The following is a 24,495-nucleotide window of genomic DNA, read 5'->3' as shown; positions in this document are numbered from 1 at the left end:
AATTCATCCGCTTGCATCCTCACCTCACATTTATATGAAAATTTAGACCATTTTTCCTGGAATAAATCCTTGAAACAGGTTGTCCACCGTCCATGCCTAATATTATTGACTTGATTGTTCTCCATGCCTGGCCTGAGTGTAAAACTCATACTCCTTTAGAGCAAATAAACCCTCCCAGAAAGTGCGTGACATTGCTGTTCGTAACATATGAAACCACTGGACAAATTCAGCCCCTGAATGTTTGTTTTCTTTCGTGCTTGTAATACATATTGTCATATTATTTATAGCTACGCCTTATCGAATTTCCAGCTTCACGACAAGCTCCACAATAGACTGTTTAGCATTCTGTTGCATGCCATCACATTCCATCAGTTCTCATCACCCTGTCATAGCAACATGATTCTATATGCGTTCTTTAAAGAGTGGATACCTAGCTGGCCGTCGTGCACAGTTTGTAACTCCCATGGAGTTCGTCTTCGATCTTGATGATGCAAACCTTCGTGAACACTGGTGCGCCGTTTTTCATTCGGTTTTCATGATGCAAGTCAATGGTTTGCTATGAACATTTTTTGAATATCGACGATGTTCATGTAGTGAAGTGTAGTACATACGTCTCATTGAAGGTTGATCTTTGCCCCTCCCAGACACTCATTTTCTGTCGCCTTCCTGATGCGCGTGGTGAGTCATTAGCAGCTAATATTTTTCCTGTCATAACTGTTAACACACCACTTCCAAATTGGCCTCACTAAAAGTTGAACTTGCGACCTCGCACACAAGGGGCTCCGTGCGAGTCATTAGCTATGGAGTACAGGCTCGATAAGGTAAGCATTAGAAGGAAATATGGCGATCCTTTTTCAAAGGACCATCTGAATCGATTCAGGGGGAAAAGAAGGAAAATCTAAACTGAGTTGATGTTTACATCTACGTACATATGCCGTAGGCCACACTACGGTGCTTGGCTAAAGATACGGTGTACCACTGTTAGATGTTACTTTTCCTCTTCCTCGCAGATGGAGAGAGGTAAAAAATTCCTTCTCTTGTATTTACAGCCCTTACGCGAGATGTTCGTTTGTGGCAGTACAATGGTTCTGCAGTCTGACGAAAATATCATTTGTCTAAACATTTTCAATAGCGTTTAGCGGAAAGAACGTCCTCTTTTCTCCAGGGATTCCTATTTGAATTCACGGAGCATTTTCGTAATACAAGCGAATTCATCGAACAACCAATAACAAATATAGAAGCACACCTCTGCACTGGTTCAGTGTCTTCCTTTAATCCAACTGGCGGAGATCCACAAACTAAGAGGTACTCAGTGGACAGCGAAAGTGTAGTTAATAGAATTTCTTATGCTAGAAACGTAACCGAACTGGTCTGTGAACATGCTGGATTTCACTAATTATTTATTCTCGCACCAAAAACTTACATAGTACTGACATTTATGACTATATTATTTTTGGCCAAAACTTCCATGCATTTTCTGTTCCTTGATGAAGTTCATCTTCTTGTTGGAGGCTGGATGCAATAGGCACTGAAGCATGTGATGAACATTCTGGTCTTCTACACAGTAGACTGAGTATAATATTGGCCATTGTAGCCCCACCGTGCCAAATTAACCTTTTATATGCCAACTCCAGATTTCAGTCTGTTTATGGTCTTCCGATAGTCAGGAGGCCAGGAGGCAGAGCTTCTGAAACTCTTTTCCCAGCTAGGGGAGAGGTAGGTCGAGGCCCTCCATAGCTCCAAATTAAGTTTTACAGCACTTGTTCTAAGAGCCCGATGTTCCAGGGAAACTCCTCCTTGACTCCATGAGTTGCGAGTGCTGTTTGCACCAGTACAGAGGATGCGTTCTCTCCTTCTCCACTTCCTTTCCTTATTTCCAGGTTCTTCTCTTCGAACAGGAGGTAATACTATTCCTGCGAGGTGGTAAAGTCATTCGAGTAGAGTTGATTTTAATCAATCTGTTATGATTATGCTGGTGTCATTCCCAGCCATGTCCACCTGTTTGGTATGTATTGAATTATACCAAACAAGGCAAGCATACTTTGCCACAGAGTAGCATAGTGCCATTGCAGAGATTCGTTGAATTTCAGGTTAACTACCCAACGTGATCCGGCGAGTCTCTGTAGAAGATTGTTCCTAGTGGAAACATTTGACTTGCAGTTCATGCAATTCTCCTTGGTATTTTGCGGTCTCATAGCCTTTCAGTCCCCCCCACAAGAAGCATGGACCTTGCCGTTGGTGGGGAGGCTTGCGTGCCTCAGTGATACAGATAGCCGTACCATAGGTGCAACCACAACGGAGGGGTGTCTGTAAAGAGGCCAGACAAACGTGTGGTTCCTGAAGAGGGGCAGAAGCCTTTTCAGTAGTTGCAGGGGCAACAGTCTGGATGATTGACTGATCAGGCCTTGTGACACTAACCAAAACAGCCTTGCTGTGCTGATACTGCGAACAGCTGAAAGCAACGGGAAACTACGGCCGTAAATTTTCCAGAGGGCATCCGATCCCAAAGAAAGCAGGTGCTGACAGATGTGAAAATTACCAAACAATCAGTTTAATAAGTCACAGATGCAAAATACTAAAGCGTATTCTTTGCAGACTAATGGAAAAACTGGTAGAAGCCGACCTCGGGGAAGATCAGTTTGGATTCCGTAGAAATATTGGAACACGTGAGGCAATACTGACCCTACGACTTATCTTAGAAGCTAGATTAAGGAAAGGCAAACCTACGTTTCTAGCATTTGTAGACTTAGAGAAAGCTTTTGACAATGTTGACTGGAATACTCTCGTTCAAATTCTAAAGGTGGCAGGGGTAAAATACAGGGAGTGAAAGGCTATTTACAATTTGTACAGAAACCAGATGGCAGTTATAAGAGTCGAGGGGCACGAAAGGGAAGCAGTGGTTGGGAAGGGAATGAGACAGGGTTGTAGCCTACCCCGATGTTATTCAATCTGTATATTGAGCAAGCAGTGAAGGAAACATAAGAAAAATTCGGAGTAGGTATTGAAATCCATGGAGAAGAAATAAAAACTTTGAGGTTCGCCGATGACATTGTAATTCTGTCGGAGACACCAAAAGACTTGGAAGAGCAGTTGAACGGAATGGACAGTGTCTTGAAAGGAGGATATAAGATGAACATCAACAAAAGCAAAACGAGGATAATGGAATGTAGTCGAATTAAATCGGGTGACGCTGCGGCAATTAGATTAGGAAATGAGAGGCTTAAAGTAGTAAATGAATGTTGCTATTTAAGTAGCAAAGTAACTGATGATGGTCAAAGTAGAGAGGATATAAAATGTAGACTGGCAATGGCAAGGAAAGCGTTTCTGAAGAAGAGAAATTTGTTAACATCGAGTATTGATTTAAGTGTCAGGAAGCCGTTTCTGAAAGTATTTGTATGGAGCGTAGCCATGTATGGAAGTGAAACATGGACAATAACTATTTTGGACAAGAAGAGAATAGAAGCTTTCGAAATGTGGTGCTACAGAAGAATGCTGAAGGTTAGATGGTAGATCATATATCTAATGAGGAGGTATTGAATAGGATTGGGGAAAAGAGAAGTTTGTGGCACAACTTAACTGGAAGAAGGGATCGGTTGGTAGGACATGTCCTGAGGCATCAAGGGATCACAAATTTAGCATTGGAGGGCAGCGTAGAGGGTAAAAATCGTAGAGGGAGACAAAGAGATGAATACACTAAACAGATTCATAATTATGTAGGTTGCAGTAGGTACTGGGAGATGATGAAGCTTGCACAGGATAGAGTAGCATGGAGAGCTGCATCAAACCAGTCTCAGGACTGAAGACCACAACAATAACAGTCTTTCAGGTTGGCACCTGACTGTACTATCTTTAATTTGCGGCAACCTTCTCTATTTCTCAAATGAAAATCACATACTTGGATCTTTGTGAGCTTTGGTTTCAATTGGTTTGTATTGCAGTATCTAGAAAATTGTTTAAGGCCATTCTTGAGGGGATTCTCCACTAATTCAAAGTCCACTGGGTGGCCAGAGCAAGGGCAGCGGCATACAAGAAACGCCTCCTTTTGGGCGCTATGCGTTTGCCATTCGTGTACATACTGATCTGAATTGGAGCCAGCAGAGTTCCCTGCGAAAGGCCGCTTTCCTGTACTTTCCATCGACTCTTGGTAGTCGACGAGGAACCTGAGAACCTGTAAAAGAGTGGCGATGAAAGTTAATAGACTAAAATCTTTGGTCAAGCTTTAGGCCCTGGTTGCTAGTAGCTGGGGACTGACAGCGTCATCACTGTTGATAAATCGACACATACCACTCCTGTCGTCTGAAGAGGTTCAAATCCATCAAATCCTGATTGATTCGGTACAATTAAGCGGTCAATCGCAGTTGACAGGCGATTCAAAATCAATCTTTCCAGCAATTTATAACGTAGTCACCATAGTTTCACTGGTCTAAGATTACAACACGAATGTAGGGGCTATATGTGGTCTTTCAGCCGGGTATAATATTCCACGAGGAAAATAAATCTAAATTTATCTTGGCAGTAAACCACTTACGATGCTGTGGCTGCATTTTTACTATAATAACCCCAGAAATGTTGTCAGTCTTCATAAAAGAAGTTATTACAATACTGTTCGTATTCCCACATGATGACCAATGCAGGGAAGAAAACATTTGGCAGGTTTTAAACGCTTTCTTAGTTACATGTTCTAATCCAAATGATGTGACTTATTTTCATGGTTTTTGCGACATACTCTATTTCTGTGGTCGGGTTTGTGAATATCTGTGACGATGTAAGTGTGAATTATTTGTGTTGGGTAAATAATCTTTATGAGTGCGTTAACGGTGCGCTTGTGTATTCATTTTGTTATGAATAACTGTAACAATGAACAAGTGGATTGATTAAAACTGTGTTCGATTCATAATCTTCTGCTTCGCAATCCACCACCGACCCCCCCGTGCTGAATGTCTGCAGCCACATAATGGATCACCGTCAACCTTGTCCTATGCTCATATGAAATTCATGACAATACTGAGATTCATACAGCTTAGTGATCAAAAATTGTACTTCAGAACTTCTGCTCTCCTCCTGGCCACCAGATATCAGAAACGAAATTTTGACTTTTTGTATCACTTACTACTTCCACGTTGAGGACTAGTCGGAGTTAGCGATATTGAATGGATATACTGTGACAAAAATTCCAATGCTGAACTTGGAGAGCATTTACTTTTACCTCGAAAACATCGTACAGCACAGGTAAAACTACTCGAGATGCCTTCTTCTCAGTACAGAATGCGACGGCGCACGGGTAAAACACTGGACTCGTATTCTGGAGAACGGCGTTTCAAACCCCCGTCTGGCCATTCAGATTGAGATTTCCCGTGCTATCCTAAATTCTGGGGAATACTGGGATGCTTCTTCGGAAGGCGGTACCAGTTTCTTTGTCGCCCATCCTCAACATAAACTTGTGCTCTGTTCCAAAAAACCTCGACGTCGACGTCGACAAGATGTTGAACAACTACCTATATAGAGAGTTTCTCGTGATTATATCCTGGTATGACATTCTCGAAAATGTTTCATATGCCGAACTTCCTTCGTTCAATATTTCTTTCAACGAAATTTTTAATGCAGCGTTTTACTATTTCCTTATTAGGAGTTATTGATGTACAAATAAGGGGTTACGAATAAGGCAGCCGGCCGTAGTAGCCGAGCGGTTCTTAGCGCTTCAGTAGGGAACCGCGATGCTGCTACTGTCGCAGGTTCGAATCCTGCCTCGGGCATGGATGTGTGTGCTGTCCTTAGATTAGTTAGGTTTAAGTAGCTCAAAGTCTAGGGGACTGATGACCTCAGATGTTAAGTCCTATAGTGCTCAGAGCCATTTGAACCATTTGAACGAATAAGGCGAAAATTATCTGATATAAACGAGTCAGTCATTTCTAATATTGAATTAATACTTTATGAATGAAACACACACAACACTGGTGTAATTTTCTACGGTATTGATAAGAATGGTTGTACAATATTTGTAATAAATTTTACACCATTGTCGTTTGTTTCATTTATAATGTATTTTAAAATATTCTGCCAAGAACCGACGGAGCAGTCAGCCAGTGCAACTGAATCAACAGCTTAGTCGACAGATAAGAGTGGGAAAATATCTCTCTCTTTTCATTTGTGTGATGAAGAGCCGTTATTTCTGTATTCCGTAAGGTTTCATCCATCAAATTTCTATATTTTTATCTCTGTCGCTTGAATTACTAATACGAGGTATCTAATGTTAGATAATGGAGTACAAGCAGTACATCAGATGATGGCCAAAGTTCTTGGGCATTGGTACGGGATCCTCATATCCAGAATCTTCGGGACCGGCGTTTTTGCCCTCCGGCTGAGTCTTTCTTCCGGGAACAGGCTGCAAGCTGTGGCGCACTGTCGAGCTTTCGTATATTTCAGGAGAGTATTTCCACGCTTATCGCCACGAATGTTCATCAGGCCTATTCAGTAACGTTGCTCTGATAGGCTGAAGAGTTTATCGGTGGAAGACAGGCAGGAGGGCGTAGCGTGTGTCCTCGTAGCGCTGAGGACAGTCAGCCAAGACGCAGGGAACCAAAGTACGTCGCCACAATTAAAACAGTTTGTGTGTTTAACAGTCTCTTCTAGCGCTATAGTTTCTCTTTCCACTGATACGATGCTCTTACCGAAATTCGAAAATAACAAAGCCCATAACTTCATTTACGGCTGAGTGTTGCGATATTCAGGCGTACAAGTTGTTCATGCTGTTCTAAACGTCCTTTAACTGCACGAAATCTCTGCTACATCATACTGGCCCCTAATTTCGTATACTACTACAATCTGCAGTGGCTTTGGTCGGTCTTTCGTCAATCTAAACGTATTTTTTGCGTTATGGTTGCTTGGAAAATAAAGCTTAATATGATACTGACTTTAATTTCATATAATGTAATAGCACGCTAATGATTTTATATCAAAACCACGAAGACATATTTGTTGAAGTAATCATTATAATCTGATGCATTTCCACAAAATATTCAGAGTTCTTCCTATTTTAGGGACTTTCGCTAAGAAGATAGTTAGTGGAGGTTCCATAAATCGCCTAGTACAATCGTTTATCACGGAACGATTTTTTTCTCTGTCTCAGGCCCCGCAGCCAGCAGCAGGCTGGGATGGAGTGCGGAACGCCACAGAGTACGGCAGCGACTGCGTCCAAGAGGACGGCAGCGGCTCGGAAGACTGCCTCTACCTGAACGTGTACGTGCCGGGGGTACCAGAAGAGGGCGCCAAGCTGCCCGTCATGTTCTGGGTGCATGGCGGGGGGTTCGTACGTGGTGGTGGCTCGGATCGTGAGTACGGGCCAGACTTCCTCGTCTCCTACGGTGTCATACTCGTCACCATAAACTACCGGCTGGGAGCTTTAGGTATGTACTGTTATCCTGATGGAGGTCACATTTTTAATGCCTTTTCTCAGTCCAAACGATACACAAATATCGTCTGCAACCAGATCGTGACACACTGTATCTTCATACTACCTGACCAAAACTATCTGTACACCCCTATGTAATGCAGAAGTGACCGCCACATATCAGAAGAGGCGGACTCGCACTACAGAAGCAGACAGAGTGTGTTTTGTTCTCGTTAGTGAAAGATTAACAGCAGATTTGGTCAGCTAGGAGAGCTCACTGATGTGGACTAGTCACTGGGTGCCATCTGTGTGGCAAAGGCATCAAGGACGTTTCAACCCTTGGACGCTGTCCAAGGCAAGTCATCGTGAAATGGAAATGGGAAAAAACGACCACAGTTACGTCAGCGCCAGGCAGAGCTCACGTCCTGACAGACTGGGACCTTCGAGCACTGCAGAAGGTGGGTGTAAGAAATCGCGTGCAGTCAGCGGAAGGAGCCGCACTAAAGTGTAGTGCCGGACGAAGAAACGCTGGAGACATTCGCGGTGGCACTGTAGTAGGTCATATCAAACGTGATATACTTCTGCAGGAGATAGGGCAGCAGCACACACAAAATATTAAATCACTTTATTAAAGTTTGAACAATATAAAATACTTAACTTTGAAGCAGTCCATGTCCACAAAAATGACTACGTACTCGTATATATTACATCGTTGAACACTGCAGCTTACCACTTTTGACACAAAACAGAATGATAGTCATATCTCAATACTCAGTTGACTCTAAACTTCGGTTTACTGTTCTGGCTTCTACTACAAATAGTGTAGCTGGATCTGACTAACAAGAAACCCCTTGATTACGAGGTCGCAAGTTTAGTCTTCAGTAATGCCCATCTGAAGGTGCAGTGTAAACAATTATGATAGTAAAAATGTTAGCTGCTGATGACTCATCATGCTGCACCAGGAGGGCGATAGAAAACGAGTATATGAGAGATGCAGAGATCTATCTTCTATGGGATGTATGCATCACACTACACAACGTGGACATCTTCTACGTTCAATAAATATACAAAAGAAACCACTAAACCAAATAAAAAATGGCGAGCCACAGTGATCACAAAGGTTCGCACCAAGAAGATCGATGGCGAACTGCTAGCGAGTTACAAAACTTGCAGGACGTTCAGTTAGATATCCGCTCTTAAAGAATGCGTATAGAATCATATAGGTGTAACGGGGTGATGATCTGATGTAATGTGACGGCATGCAACAGAATGTGAAACAATATCTCTTGGATCTTACCGTGATGCTGGCTATCCTTTAAGGTATAGCTATAAATTGTGCGACAATACACTACATCGCCAAAAAAACTGGTATAGACACGTGGATTAAAATACAGAGAAATGTAAACAGGAAGAATACGGCGCTGCCGTCGGCAACAAGACAAAAAGTGTCTGGCGCAATAGTTATATCGGTTACTGCTGCTACAATGGCAAATTATAAGGATTTAAGTGAGTTTAAACGCAGTGTTATAGTTCGCGCACGAGCGAAGGGACACAGCACCTCCGAGGTAGCATTGAAATCGTGTATATCAGGAATCCGCTAAAACATCAAATCTCCGACATCGCTGCGGCCGGAGAAATATCCTGCAAGAACGGGACCAACGACGACTGAAGGGAACCGTTCAATGGGACAGAAGTGCAACCATTGCAGCAGATTTCATTGCTGGGGCATCAAAAAGTGTCAGAGTGCGAACCATTCAACGAAACGTCATTGATATGGGCTTTCGAAGCGGAAGGTCCACTCATGTACCCTTGATCACTGCACGACACAAAACTTTATGCCTCGCCTAGGCCGGTCAGCACCGACATTGAACTGTTGATCACTAGAAACAAGTTGCCTGGTCGGACGAGTCTTGTTTCAAATTGTATTGAGTGGATGGGCATGTACAGTCGTGGATGCTTACGTACTTGTCACCTGTCAGTCTTATCTAGACGTATCAGGGGTCCCATATCACTCCAACTGCACACGACCACACAATTAGTGAGCCTCCATCATCCTGAACAGCCCCTGCTGACATCCGGGGACATGGATTCATGAGGTTGTCTCCATACTCGTACAGTCGTGCTGAAAAGTATCCGAACGACCTGAATTATATTTCGCCTGATTCGAATGCAACCCACATAGCGCAGCTGTCTACCAGGTCCTCTAAGAGCCCCTCGATACAGTCGTTTGACTATTGAAAATGGTTCCAACAAGTCACCACTAGAAAACACTGCTCTGTATCGCAATAACTCAAGATGTAAAGTAATACCAAGGTACTACAAATATCAGGTAACATTTTATCACAGATAAGACGGTTCTTCAGGCTTGTAAGCTCACATCTATTTCAATAAATGATTTACATGAAATGTTACCACTCTCATTATTACGTCAGATAGGTAATTCACGTAGTAAGTTCGTCGTACTCATGATTTCCTCTTCAAAATAACATACCTTACTTATTATTTAACACAAAACGACATTAAAAATTTAAGTTAATCACGAGCAGCTAGTTGAGAATATGTGTGAACTTCAAATGACACGACGAACCGTCTCGTTCTGCATATGAATTCAAACCCAGGTCATGCAGGCTAAGCAAAGACTTCGTGACAGACAGAAACTAACAGTCATTCCTGACTAGGCATACAGAGAGTGATATACCTCGATTTTAGACAGTATCAGTTAGCAAATATCAACTTTAAATTACATAACGTAAACATTATTAACGGACACGAATTCCTACCCAGCATCTATTGTCCTTGTTAACGAGCTACGAGAGATGTTAAATATTGCTTCTTCACAAGTAACTTACTTCAAATGCCGTAAGGTAAAGCTTTGTGTTGGACAGGGATTCGAACCCAGAACCTAACTGGAAGCACGAAGCACAATCAACTGTGATATATCGGATTTTTTCGGCAGTAGCTAGATGTTTTAATTGAAATGATGAGACGAAGCATTAATTTTTTCTTTCCCAGGACTCCAACTTGGCACCTATCGCTGTTATATTCTAGTGAAAATGAACCTTAAAAATGGGTTTGTTACACCAGCAGCGACATGTGAGCACGTTTGAACTAGCAATAATAAGACGAAGAGTTCAGTGCTGACTGGGAATCGAGCCCCACACATATCATTGTTGACTGCACACAAAGACACTTCAGCTACCGAATTTTTGTCCACCAGCAGCTCGGGATAACATCCTTGAATTTACAATGATTTCGCAAACAGTTCTGTGTCTCACTAGGACTCAAATACATCAAACACCGTTAGTGTTGACAACGAATGAAAATACATTAAAAATCAAAATTATCATCCACCAGCAGATAGGTGTTCTCATGCTAGAGCTTGATAATACATAATGAAATTTTTAGTGCCGGGCCAGGATTCGAACCCTTTCACGCGCAATCTGTGGAGATGTTGAGGAATCTGCGGTTTTGAACAAACAACAAATTTCAGTCGAGCTGTATCGTCACGAAGGGATCAAATACCGCGTTAAGGGCGGCCTGAGTTGCATTCCCAGATCAGAACCAATTTTATCGACATACAGAATCTCAAATAAAAGATGGATTACGTGTTCTGTGACCCTACATAGCGTTTGTTTCGTCACTAGAAATAAATAACTAATATAAGAAAGGTTACTGTTGATTGAGTTTCTACTTGTCGCGACACCTGACATTTTTGTGGTTCAATCTAACGTCTATTTGGTAGAGAAGGAATATCATGTTTAACATGAATGTCAGACCACAATGCCATTACACCTTCTTCACTTGGCGTAGCCAAAGGAGAACAGAATCTGTCTCCCCTTGTCCAAAATCCTCAGCAGAAGTTGAAATCGAACCCAGACCATAAGTATATGAACCTAGCATCAATACAAGAGACCACCAAATTCTCTTCCCTATCTCTCATTTTTCTATCGTAATAATGTTGCGCCACACTGGATGAGAATTCTGACACACAGACTCCGTGTAGTAGTTTGCAGCACGTTCAGTACATTCATTTACTTGGTTGACCGAATCGCCATGAACTAGCTGCCTCAGCTACCCAGTGCATACATTCGACTCTATTTTGTAATCACCGAAATAAAATCACGTAACTGACACCTACACATAACTGTCAACAGTGTAGGATGCAGAAATTTAAACAGGAAGTGTTCCTTTCGACTTGAGATACTCTATTGCGCTATCTGTTTGTTAAAAATGTCGCGCAGTGCAAAAGAAACGCTGTAACTGTCTGTCTCTCAGAAGTCTAGATGCGGCTATATGCATTATCTCACAGCACTGTGCAATGCGCAAGTTCTGGAGGAATTGTTGTTGAGTTCTGGAGGTGTTGTAGCTACGTGTCAGCTAGTAGCGTAACTATAAGCGACACGCACTGTTGATAAGACGTCGCGAGTTTGGGTACACTCACTGCTACATTTTTTAAAACGCCATACTGCTGTCTGCGGAAGTTATCGATCTAATGGAACTTTGAACATAATTCCCTTCACTTCTCAACCCAAAATAGTCACATGTTGTGCGACATTTTGTTCTTTTCAGGTTTAATAGATGGCCAGGCTGCAGATGCATCTCGAAACTTTGTATTATGTATGGGGAGAGCACATAGTGCCAAAATACGTCACAAAAGAATTTTCTAAATTAGCTGTCGTGTGGCAGTGGCATTTTATTCTTCATAAAATCTTGTTTGACTGCTTTAACTCAGAACAAGTTTTCTACAAGCATGTAATCAATAAACTGCATGTGCATTGTTAGACTGTTATATATAATGTCAGAGAATTAGCATATATCGTCGATGATTAATTCCTCTCTCATGTTAACTAACGTTTTAACAACACTAAAAGAAACCGTACGAAAATTGTGCATTCTATTATAAGAAATGAAATAAAACTTCCCACGATAACCTTACGACGAAAGTCTGTTTCAATAAAACTGAGTGCCTGTCCACAAGCGTGCCTCTATCGGCACGAATTTGTAAAATACTAATCACTAAGATTTCGATTGGGTCTGTGTTTGATTGGTATGCTGTGTCATACTCAAGTGATATGCAAATGTGGCATTTCATGAATAAAGTTATGTATTCCTAGAAACCCAAAATTTGTTTGTCAGCAGCGGAAAGAGGCGTTACCTGTTGTGCAGCATTGTAAGTTTTTCACCATTGCACTATGAGCCGAAAGTATTTTCTTGCGATTTCCTTATCGATGTGTGATCTGACTGCTTGTAGCTCATTCACAGAAGAGATAAAAACGTTACAGTCAGCAAGACTGGAACCGCAAACCATAACAGACGCTGTCTTTCAGGTCAGCACGTTTCCACAGAGCTACGGAAAACTCAGGCGTCTAGATCTCCTCTTACGAGACCAGTAGGGGCTAGAACTCGTAAACTGCTGTTTAACGGACGAGATTAGATGTGATTTTCACGTGCAACGACTTTCCTGGGCTGAAAACCGTAAATTTACAATCTTTAGTTACAGCTCAAGCGTTGACATTAACTCAGATTATTCAAAGGAAATGACAGGAAAAATCAAGCGAACGTTGAGGGTTAATTCCGTGCACACCAGGAAGTAACTCGTCGATCACAGAGTTGCCAAATATACCTTGCCTTGTTGCCAAATCTCAGTTACATTACCAGCAGGAAGAAGACGAACCGATGTGATCCTACACTGGGCTGGGAAGTGACCATACCTGACGACACAAAGACGCGGCTGCTACGGCCTGGAATACTTAATCCGTCTGATTCACATTTCTGTAACTGGGTTTAGGGACTGGAGCCTAGTTACTAATAATACTCAGAACTGACTGCAAACTAAGCTTCATAAATCAGTTTTTATATATCTATCGTAAGTGTACTCAAAACTAAGAAAATCATTGACGAACGTTTTCGTGCCTCGCCGATAGTCGAGCACAACAAACAAATAAAAATAAAATAAGACTGTGTGTGTGTGTGTGTGTGTGTGTGTGTGTGTGTGTGTGTGAGAGAGAGAGAGAGAGAGAGAGAGAGAGAGAGAGAGAGAGAGAGAGAAAAGAGAGAGAGAGTGTGGGAGAGAGATAAAAATAAAAAGAGAATGAGACCGAGTGAGTAATTAATTGTTGCAAAGAAACTGATTCATGGTATGTAAGGAAATCTTTCATTAAAATGACACGTTCTACATCATTACGAAATGTCGTATTCATGATCTATGGAACAAGTATTAATCTAATCTAATCTAATCATATCATATTGCTGACTAGTCATGAAGAGGCACCAATTACAGAAATGTTCGCCAATATCAGTAACCAAATCTACGCTTTTTTTAAAAAAAAGGCTATAGTTTTTGTAATAAACCGGACTGCTTTAAAGACTCTTTCGTCCCTGTTAACTAACCACGAAAGACGTGTGATATACCTCCATTCAGAAGGAACAAAGTATTCATGCATTTAAAGATGAAGCGCATGATGTGAAGGTCTGTCCATTCCTCACTCTCGACGGTGTAACACGCTTTAACGTTGTTGAGTGGTGACCCATAAAATCTGTCTACGATCTGTGTTTCACACTCTATTGCAACGGTGGCACAAAACCGTTTTTATTTGGTGAGTATTTGATTACACTAGTATGCAATACATCAATGTGGCACAGATTTAATTTCATTGTGATCCAGTGCGCTATAATTAAAGTGTCATATCCTGTTCTTTTTCCTTTCACAAGAGATTCTTCAAACAATATATTTTTTTCATGGATTCATATGTCTTAGTCAAGGCCCAGAGAGTAAATGCAGTGTAATGTGTTTGGTTCCTTTCTTTGATTCCCTCTGGTAAATGGATGCAAAACATAGTGTCAATACCTTTCAAACCTGCTACATAGCTACTCAGGCATATAGTTTGATTTGAGGTCTATATATTAATTAATGGAGAAGTGAACGCTGTTCAGAAGTGATATTTAAAATATTCAATTGGATTTAAGGTCACAAAATTGCCCATATTTGAAGCTACCCAGAGAAAAAGTAAGTCGCTAGAACCACTGTTAGTAAATGTCTGCAGAGACTTCCTAACTGCTACTGTGGAAATTTAGCATAGAGGCCTTACAGTAATCAAGAGGTTCATTCCATTCATACTTATCACCCTGCCATGTGAGTCTTATATGAAGAACAAGATTCAAATTCGTATCGTTGACGGTCGATTCGAATTTCTTCAGAGACGCATGTATTGTGAAGCAGCTTGACAGTCAGAAAGCCAAGATCTATGACCACTAACACAACTTACTGGGTCGAGCTACCAAGAGGACTTGAAGTGTAAAGGTTTTTCTTCCGATTTCGTTACATAATTTTTTCAGGAAATTCGTAGCTCCATAAAATAAATCAGAAAAAAAGTTCGCACACGCTGGCTCCTACCACGGTTAGAACTGACGATTCATTGAGCCGTTGCGACACGCGACACAGGCGGTACCACGGGGCTACGGACACACTGCAGCAAGTACTCCACTCTCATCATGGTATTGGTCGCTCAGCCTCATAACACATCGTGAAAGATAATAAAATTTGTCACTTATATGAGGAACAGCATTTCTTTAGCCAAAAAATTGAATTTTCAATTTCAGTGTCTTAGTTTACATGAGGATTATATAGCACCAGTCATTCAAATGGAAAGGGAATATCAAGCGAATTTAGCGAGTCAATTCAGTACCATACGTGGAAGTGATTGCACTGTCACAGTGTTGCCAAATGTTTGTGACGGTGTTGCCAATTCTCAGCTGTGCTAGGAACAGCTCTGTAGCGGTATGTGAGGAGAATCCCATGCTCATGTCATAGCAGGATACGGAGAGGAGGCGTGTGGTTTGGTTAATATGCAGCGTTTTCTCCTACCAGTTGTGTCAAACATTCAGGTGTATAATCTTCCATAACGATTACAGTTTCCCACAAAATATATACAAATAAAACACTTACCTTGTTACTTTGTGACAAAAGACTATTTCAGTACAATAGAAAGTTTTTGGAAATAAACTTTGCCCCCCTGTCACAAAAAGTAAGGTAACAAATACTATGCACCTCGAAATCTATTGCATCTATGTGCCGTCTTGTGATCATACCGCTAGAATTTCATGAAATGAACGAGAATGTAGAAAAATGTTGGTGCGAATGGAAGCTGTAAGAAACACAGTTAACTACTTATTCTGTGCCATGTAATAATCAATTCATTTGAAAATTCAGAAGAGAAGAAACAAAAAATCATGCCCATTAAGATAGAAAGTAAAGTGCAGATGTGCTCTTTTTCATCTTCCGATCTATACATATAATGTATACTAATCAGCGTATTCGTTTCTTTCGTAATGTTTCCCTCTTGTTTATTCTTCTAATGATGGACTGGACCCACACCCATGAGTCTGATTGTTTCTTTGTATCCTTCTATCTACTATCTTTGTGTGTTACTGCTCGGTGTTCAAAATGCAAAATACACTCCTGGAAATGGAAAAAAGAACACATTGACACCGGTGTGTCAGACCCACCATACTTGCTCCGGACACTGCGAGAGGGCTGTACAAGCAATGATCACACGCACGGCACAGCGGACACACCAGGAACCGCGGTGTTGGCCGTCGAATGGCGCTAGCTGCGCAGCATTTGTGCACCGCCGCCGTCAGTGTCAGCCAGTTTGCCGTGGCATACGGAGCTCCATCGCAGTCTTTAACACTGGTAGCATGCCGCGACAGCGTGGACGTGAACCGTATGTGCAGTTGACGGACTTTGAGCGAGGGCGTATAGTGGGCATGCGGGAGGCCGGGTGGACGTAACGCCGAATTGCTCAACACGTGGGGCGTGAGGTCTCCACAGTACATCGATGTTGTTGCCAGTGATTCGCGGAAGGTGCACGTGCCCGTCGACCTGGGACCGGACCGCAGCGACGGACGGATGCACGCCAAGACTGTAGGATCCTACGCAGTGCCGTAGGGGACGGCACCGCCACTTCCCAGCAAATTAGGGACACTGTTGCTCCTGGGGTATCGGCGAGGACCATTCGCAACCGTCTCCATGAAGCTGGGCTACGGTCCCGCACACCGTTAGGCCGTCTTCCGCTCACGCCCCAACATCGTGCAGCCCGCCTCCAGTGATGTCGCGACAGGCGTGAATGGAGGGACGAATGGAGACGTGTCGTCTTCAGCGATGAGAGTCGCTTCTGCCTTGGTGCCAATGATGGTCGTATGCGTGTTTGGAGCCGTGCAGGTGAGCGCCACAATCAGAACTGCATACGACCGAGGCACACAGGGCCAACACCCGGCATCATGGTGTGGGGAGCGATCTCCTACACTGGCCGTACACCACTGGTGATCGTCGAGGGGACACTGAATAGTGCACGGTACATCCAAACCGTCATCGAACCCATCGTTCTACCATTCCTAGACCGGCAAGGGAACTTGCTGTTCCAACAGGACAATGCACGTCCGCATGTATCCCGTGCCACCCAACGTGCTCTAGAAGGTGTAAGTCAACTACCCTGGCCAGCAAGATCTCCGGATCTGTCCCCCATTGAGCATGTTTGGGACTGGATGAAGCGTCGTCTCACGCGGTCTGCACGTCCAGCACGAACGCTGGTCCAACTGAGGCGCCAGGTGGAAATGGCATGGCAAGCCGTTCCACAGGACTACATCCAGCATCTCTACGATCGTCTCCATGGGAGAATAGCAGCCTGCATTGCTGCGAAAGGTGGATATACACTGTACTAGTGCCGACATTGTGCATGCTCTGTTGCCTGTGTCTATGTGCCTGTGGTTCTGTCAGTGTGATCATGTGATGTATCTGACCCCAGGAATGTGTCAATAACGTTTCCCCTTCCTGGGACAATGAATTCACGGTGTTCTTATTTCAATTTCCAGGAGTGTATTATGCCTTCTCATACGAGGTATTAGAGCGAGGTCACAAGAAGGCTAACGAGTTATAATCAAAATACACCGAGACGCCAATTTGTCTGTCGTCATGGTGTTAAGTCGACAGAAATAGTTGTATATTATTGCCTGTATCACCGGCATCCCGTTGTCGTCTGCTCTTACTGAGATTTTCATATTACCCTGAACATAAGACGCCGAGAGAAATGTGTATATTCTCCGTGACGAAACATCCACATTCCATTCATCCTGATCCACTCGTAACGTGCATCGGCAGCAGTGAGTGATAGGAAATCTGTTGTGAGGTGACGAATAACAATGACAATGGTAGTAATAAAAAATCAGTAATCAAAGATGTTTACTGCATTACACACGAATATCAAGGATTAACAAAATAACCTAGAAAGACTGAGTGTTTAATTGTCGCACTGCATAGGTCTTCTTACTTCTTTGTTACTGAATTCTGTTCTGGTTGTTTGCAGAGAGAAAAGAAAGACCCCTGTAGCCATACATATCGCTAGTACAACTATCCTTGCTTTACATCACGAGACGAACATGGCGTCACCGAGCTGATATTTGAAAAACGTTTCTGTTTTCTCTCTCTGTTTCTCTCCTTCTCTTTATTTTTATTTTTATTTTCTGAGGAAAGCATCGAGAAGCGCGAGTAATAAGCAGGTAGGCATATAATCTATTTACTCATTTTCATCGAGATACATAATGCAAAAATACACATTTTAAGTGTATTATTACGTAAGTCCAACTATTGACAGTCTATTCGTGAGCTTGCTCGCATTCAGTGGGCTGAAACCGTCGCAGAAGCAAGCAAAACACAAATATTTCTTGCAATAAGCGCAACACACAAACGAAAGAGAAGACGGCAATGGGATGCCGGTGATGCAGGCAATAATATCCAATTATTTCTACCGACTTAACAACATGACGACGGAAAAATTGGCGTCTTAGAGTATTTTGATTATAATTCGTTAGCCTTCTTGCGACCGTGTTCTAATACCTCGTGGGAGCAGGCATAATTTATTGCTCTTTGAACACCGAGCAATAACACACAAACATATTAGATGGAAGGATACAAAGAAACAATCAGACTCATGGGTGTGGATCCACTTCATCATTGGAAGACTAAACAAGAGGGAAACATTATGAAAGCGGTGCATACGCTGATTTGTATACATTATTTGTATAGATCGGAAGAAGAAAAAGCGCAGATCTGCACAGTGCCCGCATCTGCCCTTTAGTTTCTGTCCACACCCCTGGGTCTGATTGTTTCTTTGTATCCCCCGATCCAGTAAAATTAGATTTGAGAGCAACGATAGCTACAGCGTTCGAAGTATTCATAGTAATGTATAAGCGTGTGTAAATGTCTTCGAATGCCCATTCAAGGAAGACAAGGATACTCAATCTAGCTACAGTATTATAAATACGCCTCAGTTTGTGGATGAACTCAGACTTAGTTTGATAATCATTTAGAATATTTAGCAGTACTGTACCCACTGGTGTTAAACTCGTTTTCAACCAATGATTCCCACAGCTACAGGAACACTACTTGTGATACCTCTTAGACAAAATACTTATGCAGTGCTACCAGACGAAAAGATCAACCTGACACAAACTGTGGGAAGTTTGTCTCAAAACCTTCGTACATGGATAAAGAGCTTTTCCTATTTGAGATATCTGTGAACGTTGCCGCATAAGACGATTTAAGAAGAAACCAAATTCCTTCAGCTACGACAATGTTTAAAGAAATCGTCTTAATGGCACTAAATCGTGTTTTGTGAATCGTATACTGGCTGTACTCTGCCGCATTTCGCTGGTTGGAAGGCAAAACGCTTACTGACAAATTTCACACAAGGAAAATGGGGACGAAATATCTCCCACAGGAAGATCATGTTGTTTTATTTAAATGGTTACAAAATCAGCTAAAACCAACAATGGGGCTATCAGTATCAGCACATTACTGTTGTCAGTATGTTGTTGCACTGCCCAGGGCCTGTAATGATAAAGTGGGCGTTTAGGTCAGGCATATTGATACAGAAGTGGAAGAGAGAGCACCACTAAATTCCAGGCATTTACTTTTAAGAGGCACAAACAGATTTACTTTACCTCTGGTAACCTCAAGAGAACGACGTTATAATCCAGAATCCGCATTAAACATCACGTTCCTTCATTACTAATTGGGCAGAGCCGATCTACGTTGGGAAATATAGGAGGCAGTCAAGGTAAACAGAAATACTGTCTCCAGTAAACTTACTTACATTAGAAAATTTTATTTTATTTTATGAAACGATAGCCATTTAAAGGAACAGGACTCTTATTTTTCTTGTACTTGATTGAACTAGAGACGTTGAAAAATTTGGTGCTGGACTGTGATTTATTTATTTATTGTTCCGTGTGACCACATTAAGGAGAAGTCTCCATGGTCATGGAACGAGTCAATACATAAAATTATAACACGATTGTAGAAAGAGCTAAAATGAAATATAACAAACATATTCAGGCGACAAGTCGTAAGTTTAAATAAAGAAAATCAACAATGTAACACTGAAATTTGCTTAATTTTTTAGCTCTTCCGGGAGCTCCTCGACAGAATAGATGGAGTGAGCCGTGAGGAAACTCTTCAGTTTAGACTTAAAAGTGTTTGGGGTACTGCTAAGATTTTTGAGTTCTTGTGGTAGCTTATTGAAAATGGATGCAGCAGAATACTGCACTCCTTTCTGCACAAGAGTCAAGGAAGTGCATTCCACATGCAGATTTGATTTCTGCCTAGTATTAACTGAGTGAAAGCTGCTAACTCTTGGGAATAAGCTAATATTGCTAACAACAAACGACATTAAAGAAAATATATACTGCGAGGGCAATGTCAAAATTCCCAGACTATTGAATAGGGGTCGACAAGAGGTTTCCGAACTTACACCACACATATCTCGAACAGCCCGTTTTTGAGCCAAAAATACCCTTTTTGAATCAGAAGAATTACCCCAAAAAATAATACCATATGACATAAGCGTATGAAAATATGCGAAGTAGACTACTTTTCGTGTTGTAGTGTCACTTATTTCAGATACTGTTCTAATGGTAAATAAAGCAGCATTTAGTTTCTGAACAAGATCCTGAACATGGGCTTTCCACAACAGCTTACTATCTATCCGAACGCCTAGGAACTTGAACTGTTCCGTGAGTTAGAAACTGTAAACACTGAGTCTTACTGTGATTTAGCATCAAATTATTTTCCACAAGCCACGAACTTATTTCATGAACTACATTATTTGATAATGTTTCAATATTACACACAAGATCCTTCACTACCAAGCTAGTGTCATCAGCGAATAGAAATATTTTTGAATCACCTGTAATACTTGAAGGCATATCATTTATATAAATAAGAAACAGCAGTGTCCCCAGCACCGACCCTTTGGGAACGCCCCACTTAACAGTGCCCCATTGGGACTGAACATCACTACCACTCTCAATATTGCGGAGAATTACCTTCTGCTTTCTGTTCTTAAAGTGAGAGGCGAACCAATTGTAAGCTACTCCCCTTACTCCATAGTGGTCCAACTTCTGCAGTAATATTTTGTGGTCAACACAGTCAAAAGCCTTCGTTAAATCAAAGAAAACACCTAACGCTCGCAACCTTTTATTTAATCCGTCCAAAACCTCACAGAGAAAAGAGAATATAGCATTTTTAGTTGATAAGCCATTTCTAAAACCAAACTGTACATTTGACAGCAAATTATGTGAATTTAAATGCTCCAGTAACCTTGTATATACAACCCTCTCGATAACTTTAGCAAACACCGATGGCATAGAAATAGGTCTATAATTGTCAACTTTATCCCTGTCTCCCTTTTTATAAAGTGGCTTCACTACCGAGTACTTTAATCGGTCAGGAAACCGACCACTCCCAAAGGAAAAGTTACAGATATGGCTAAATACTGGGCTAACATACATAGAACAATACTTCAGTATTCTGCTAGATACTCCGTCATATCCATGAGATTTCTTGTTATTTAGTGATTTAATTATTAACTCAATCTCCCTCTTGTCAGTATCATGGAGGAGCATTTCAGGTAACAGTCTCGGAACACTTTTTTCTACGAGCGCTATATCATTCCCTGTTGGGACTAGGTTTCTATTTAGTTCACCTGCTATATTCAGAAAGTGATTATTAAATACTGTACATACATGCGACTTATCAGTAACACGGGCATTCCCACTACGCACTGATTCTATATCCTCGACCTGTCTCTGCAGACCAGCCACTTCCTTTACGACTGACCATATGCTTTTAATTTTATCCTGAGACTTGGCTATTCTATCTGCATACCACATACTTTTTGCCTTCCTAATAACTTTTTAACCACCTTACAATACTGTTTGTAATGGGCTGCTGCATTTAGATTGTGACTGTTTCTAACGTTTTGATATAATTGCCACTTTGTTCTACGAGATATTCTTATCCCTTTAGTCAGCCACCCAGGCTGCCTGTTTGTGCTAGTACCCTGTTTTGAACGTTCTAACGGAAAGCAACTTTCAAAGAGCACGAGAAAAGTCTTGAGGAAAGCATTATATTTATCGTCTACTGTATCAGCACTATAAACGTCTTGTCACACTTGTTCCTTGATAAGGTTTACAAAGGTCTCTACAGCAACTGGATCAGCTTTCCTAAAAAGTTGATAACTATATTTAACATGTGTTGCAGCACAAAAATCTTTTGGAGTTAAAATTTGTGCATCATGATCTGAAAGCCATTCACCTTTTTGCTAACAGAATACCCTTCTAGTAGTGAGGAATGAACAAAAATATTGTCTATGGTTGTTCTACTGTTCCCTTGCACTCTCGTTAGAAAGAATACGGTTTGCATAAGATTATATGAATTAAGGAGGTCTACCAGCATCCTTTTCCTTGCACAGTCACTTATACAATTAATACTGAAGTCACCACATATAACTAACTTTTTGTATTTCCTATAAAGTGAACCAAGGATCTCCTCTAGCTTTAGCAAAAATGTTGTGAAATCGGAGTCTGTGGATCTATAAATAACAATAGTAAGAAGTTTAGCTCCACTAAATCTAACCACACCTGCACAACATTAAAACACCTTTTCAGTGCAGTACTTTGAAACATCAATTGACTCAAATGGGATACCGTTTTTCACATACATGGCTACTCCCCCACACCGCAAAGAGCTCCTAGAAAAGCTGCCAGCCAACCTGTATCCTGATAAAGGAAGCCTCTGAATTATCTCCTTACTTAAGAAGTGTTCAGATATACCAATAATTTCAGAGTCAACATCTATAAGCAGTTCACTAACTTTATCTCTAATGCCTTGTATATTTTGATGAAATATACTAATTCCCTCATTAATCGGATACCTAAGCTTTGTCGAAAGTGGTTTCTTTGCTAGAAAGACTTCCCTTAAGCAGGAATACCTATTAGCTGACTTCAATCTAAAAAAGGTACAGCTCTAACACCCACAACTACCGGAATTTTCCCATGAGTGATCCCACCACCCCCATCTATGCTATCACCTACAAGCTTTGCCAACCTCCCCTTTCCGTACATGTTGAAGTGCAGGTCATGTCTAGTGAACTCCACATCCCTTTCAATACTATTACCAGTCCCACCCACAATCACTACCTGATCCTCTTTAGTAAAATCCCTACATAACCCCCCCCCCCCTATGTTAACAGTCACCTGAGCCAATCCTGCATTAGGCTTCACAATGCTGGTGACCTGGTACTCACTCCCCAACACTTCCTGCAACTGCTGACCTACACCTCCACCATGAGAACTACCTAACAGGAGAACCTTCTTCTTTCTCTTTGCAACTGTCCTAGCCACCATAACTCTCTTTGCAACTGTCCTAGCCACCATAACTGCTGAGGTCTGCTGCATACTTCCTACATCTACAGCTACTAGAGATTCCTCTCCACTAGACTCTGACAGTTGGTCATATCTATTACAAACACCAATAGTAAAACTATCTGAAAATCTCCTTCTCCTAGCAGATCTCTTGCCAACAGCCAGCTCCCATTCCCCAACCCCCTCCTCCGTCCTCATCCTAACTAGCTCCTCCTGTGCGTTTTTCAACTGCACCTGAAGGGCACAGATCTTACGCTCCTGCTCCCCTATCAACTTACTCTTGCTACATAACCTGCAGTTCCAGGAGAGGATCTACCCAGAATGCCCACTGGCTTCCCCACTGCATTCCCCCCAGTGAAAATACTTCGAACAAGTCTCACACCGCAATCCACTACTCACGAGCCTACGGCAAAGCCCACACTTCTCACTCATGGTAAAATTTTACAGCTATTGAAACAAGAAACCATCTTTATCTAAGTTCCGCTACTACAATGTTAAAAACTGACTATAATAATCACAAACTTGCTCTGCAAGGGAAGTAACTACTATTATAGACAGTATTAATCAACAACAAATGAGAATATAACAAAATACTAACACAGAAAGAAAATCAAACGTCTAACGACACAGTAAAGAAACTGAAAGCAGTTCGCAAAAATGTCTTCTGAAATTATTTCACCAGAAAACACCAAGAACACCGGTTGAAGACTACTAAAGTTCCTAAATAAACTACTATACACAAACAATTAATTAGTACTTAGCTTTCGATACGCCACTACAGCTGCAACTGGTCAGCGCTGAATGTAAACACGGGTAAAAGGTTAAGTTGCTCGATACGAAACACTCCAAATATGAAGTCACAACACAAGAAAGGCAGAGGTGAATGAAGAAACCAATAATAACTCACTTATATAGTAAATATTATCACATATTCGAATTCGTATCTCATCTTTAGAGGATCTGAATCTCTCGGAACAGTATAGTTCAATCATTTCGTTCCTTTTCCCAAGACTGCAATCTTCTCTAGGTCTCCTCCAAAGGTAAGTATGTGGGTCCGAATCCTGATTCAGTACAGAAATATTCATAACTTCATTTCAAGCCCATCACGTGCATACGAGTCTGCTAGTGAAAATTAAAGTGCATTTTTAATGTCTGTACATGTGTTGCCAACAATCGCAATAGGTGTCGCTATTTCTGGTCAAACACGCACACATCTTACTGTTGGTGAGTAAGAAAGTGTTACTTAAGCTATGTTCGTGGATGATAAAGAAGGATGGTAGGTGTGCGGTTCGATTGTCGCTCAGGCACAAAAATTTGTATCCTTATTTTAGATTCAAATATCTAGCAGC

The 24,495-nt window shown here is 41.6% G+C and overlaps 1 protein-coding gene across 1 annotated transcript in view; it reads left to right on the top strand.

The window, feature by feature from the left end:
* Positions 1-669: 669 nt before the first annotated feature.
* Positions 670-24,495, top strand: part of LOC126176427 (esterase FE4-like) — a 100,182-nt gene continuing 76,356 nt past the window's right edge. The window contains exons 1-2 of the mRNA XM_049923584.1: positions 670-678; positions 7,127-7,403. Of these exons, the coding sequence (XP_049779541.1) occupies positions 670-678; positions 7,127-7,403 (286 nt within the window). The remainder of the gene's footprint in view (positions 679-7,126; positions 7,404-24,495) is intronic.

This window comes from Schistocerca cancellata, chromosome 3, assembly GCF_023864275.1.
Source record: "Schistocerca cancellata isolate TAMUIC-IGC-003103 chromosome 3, iqSchCanc2.1, whole genome shotgun sequence".
In the NCBI taxonomy this organism is placed as follows: Eukaryota; Metazoa; Arthropoda; class Insecta; order Orthoptera; family Acrididae; genus Schistocerca; species Schistocerca cancellata.
This window is presented reverse-complemented; position numbering and strand designations above follow the sequence as displayed.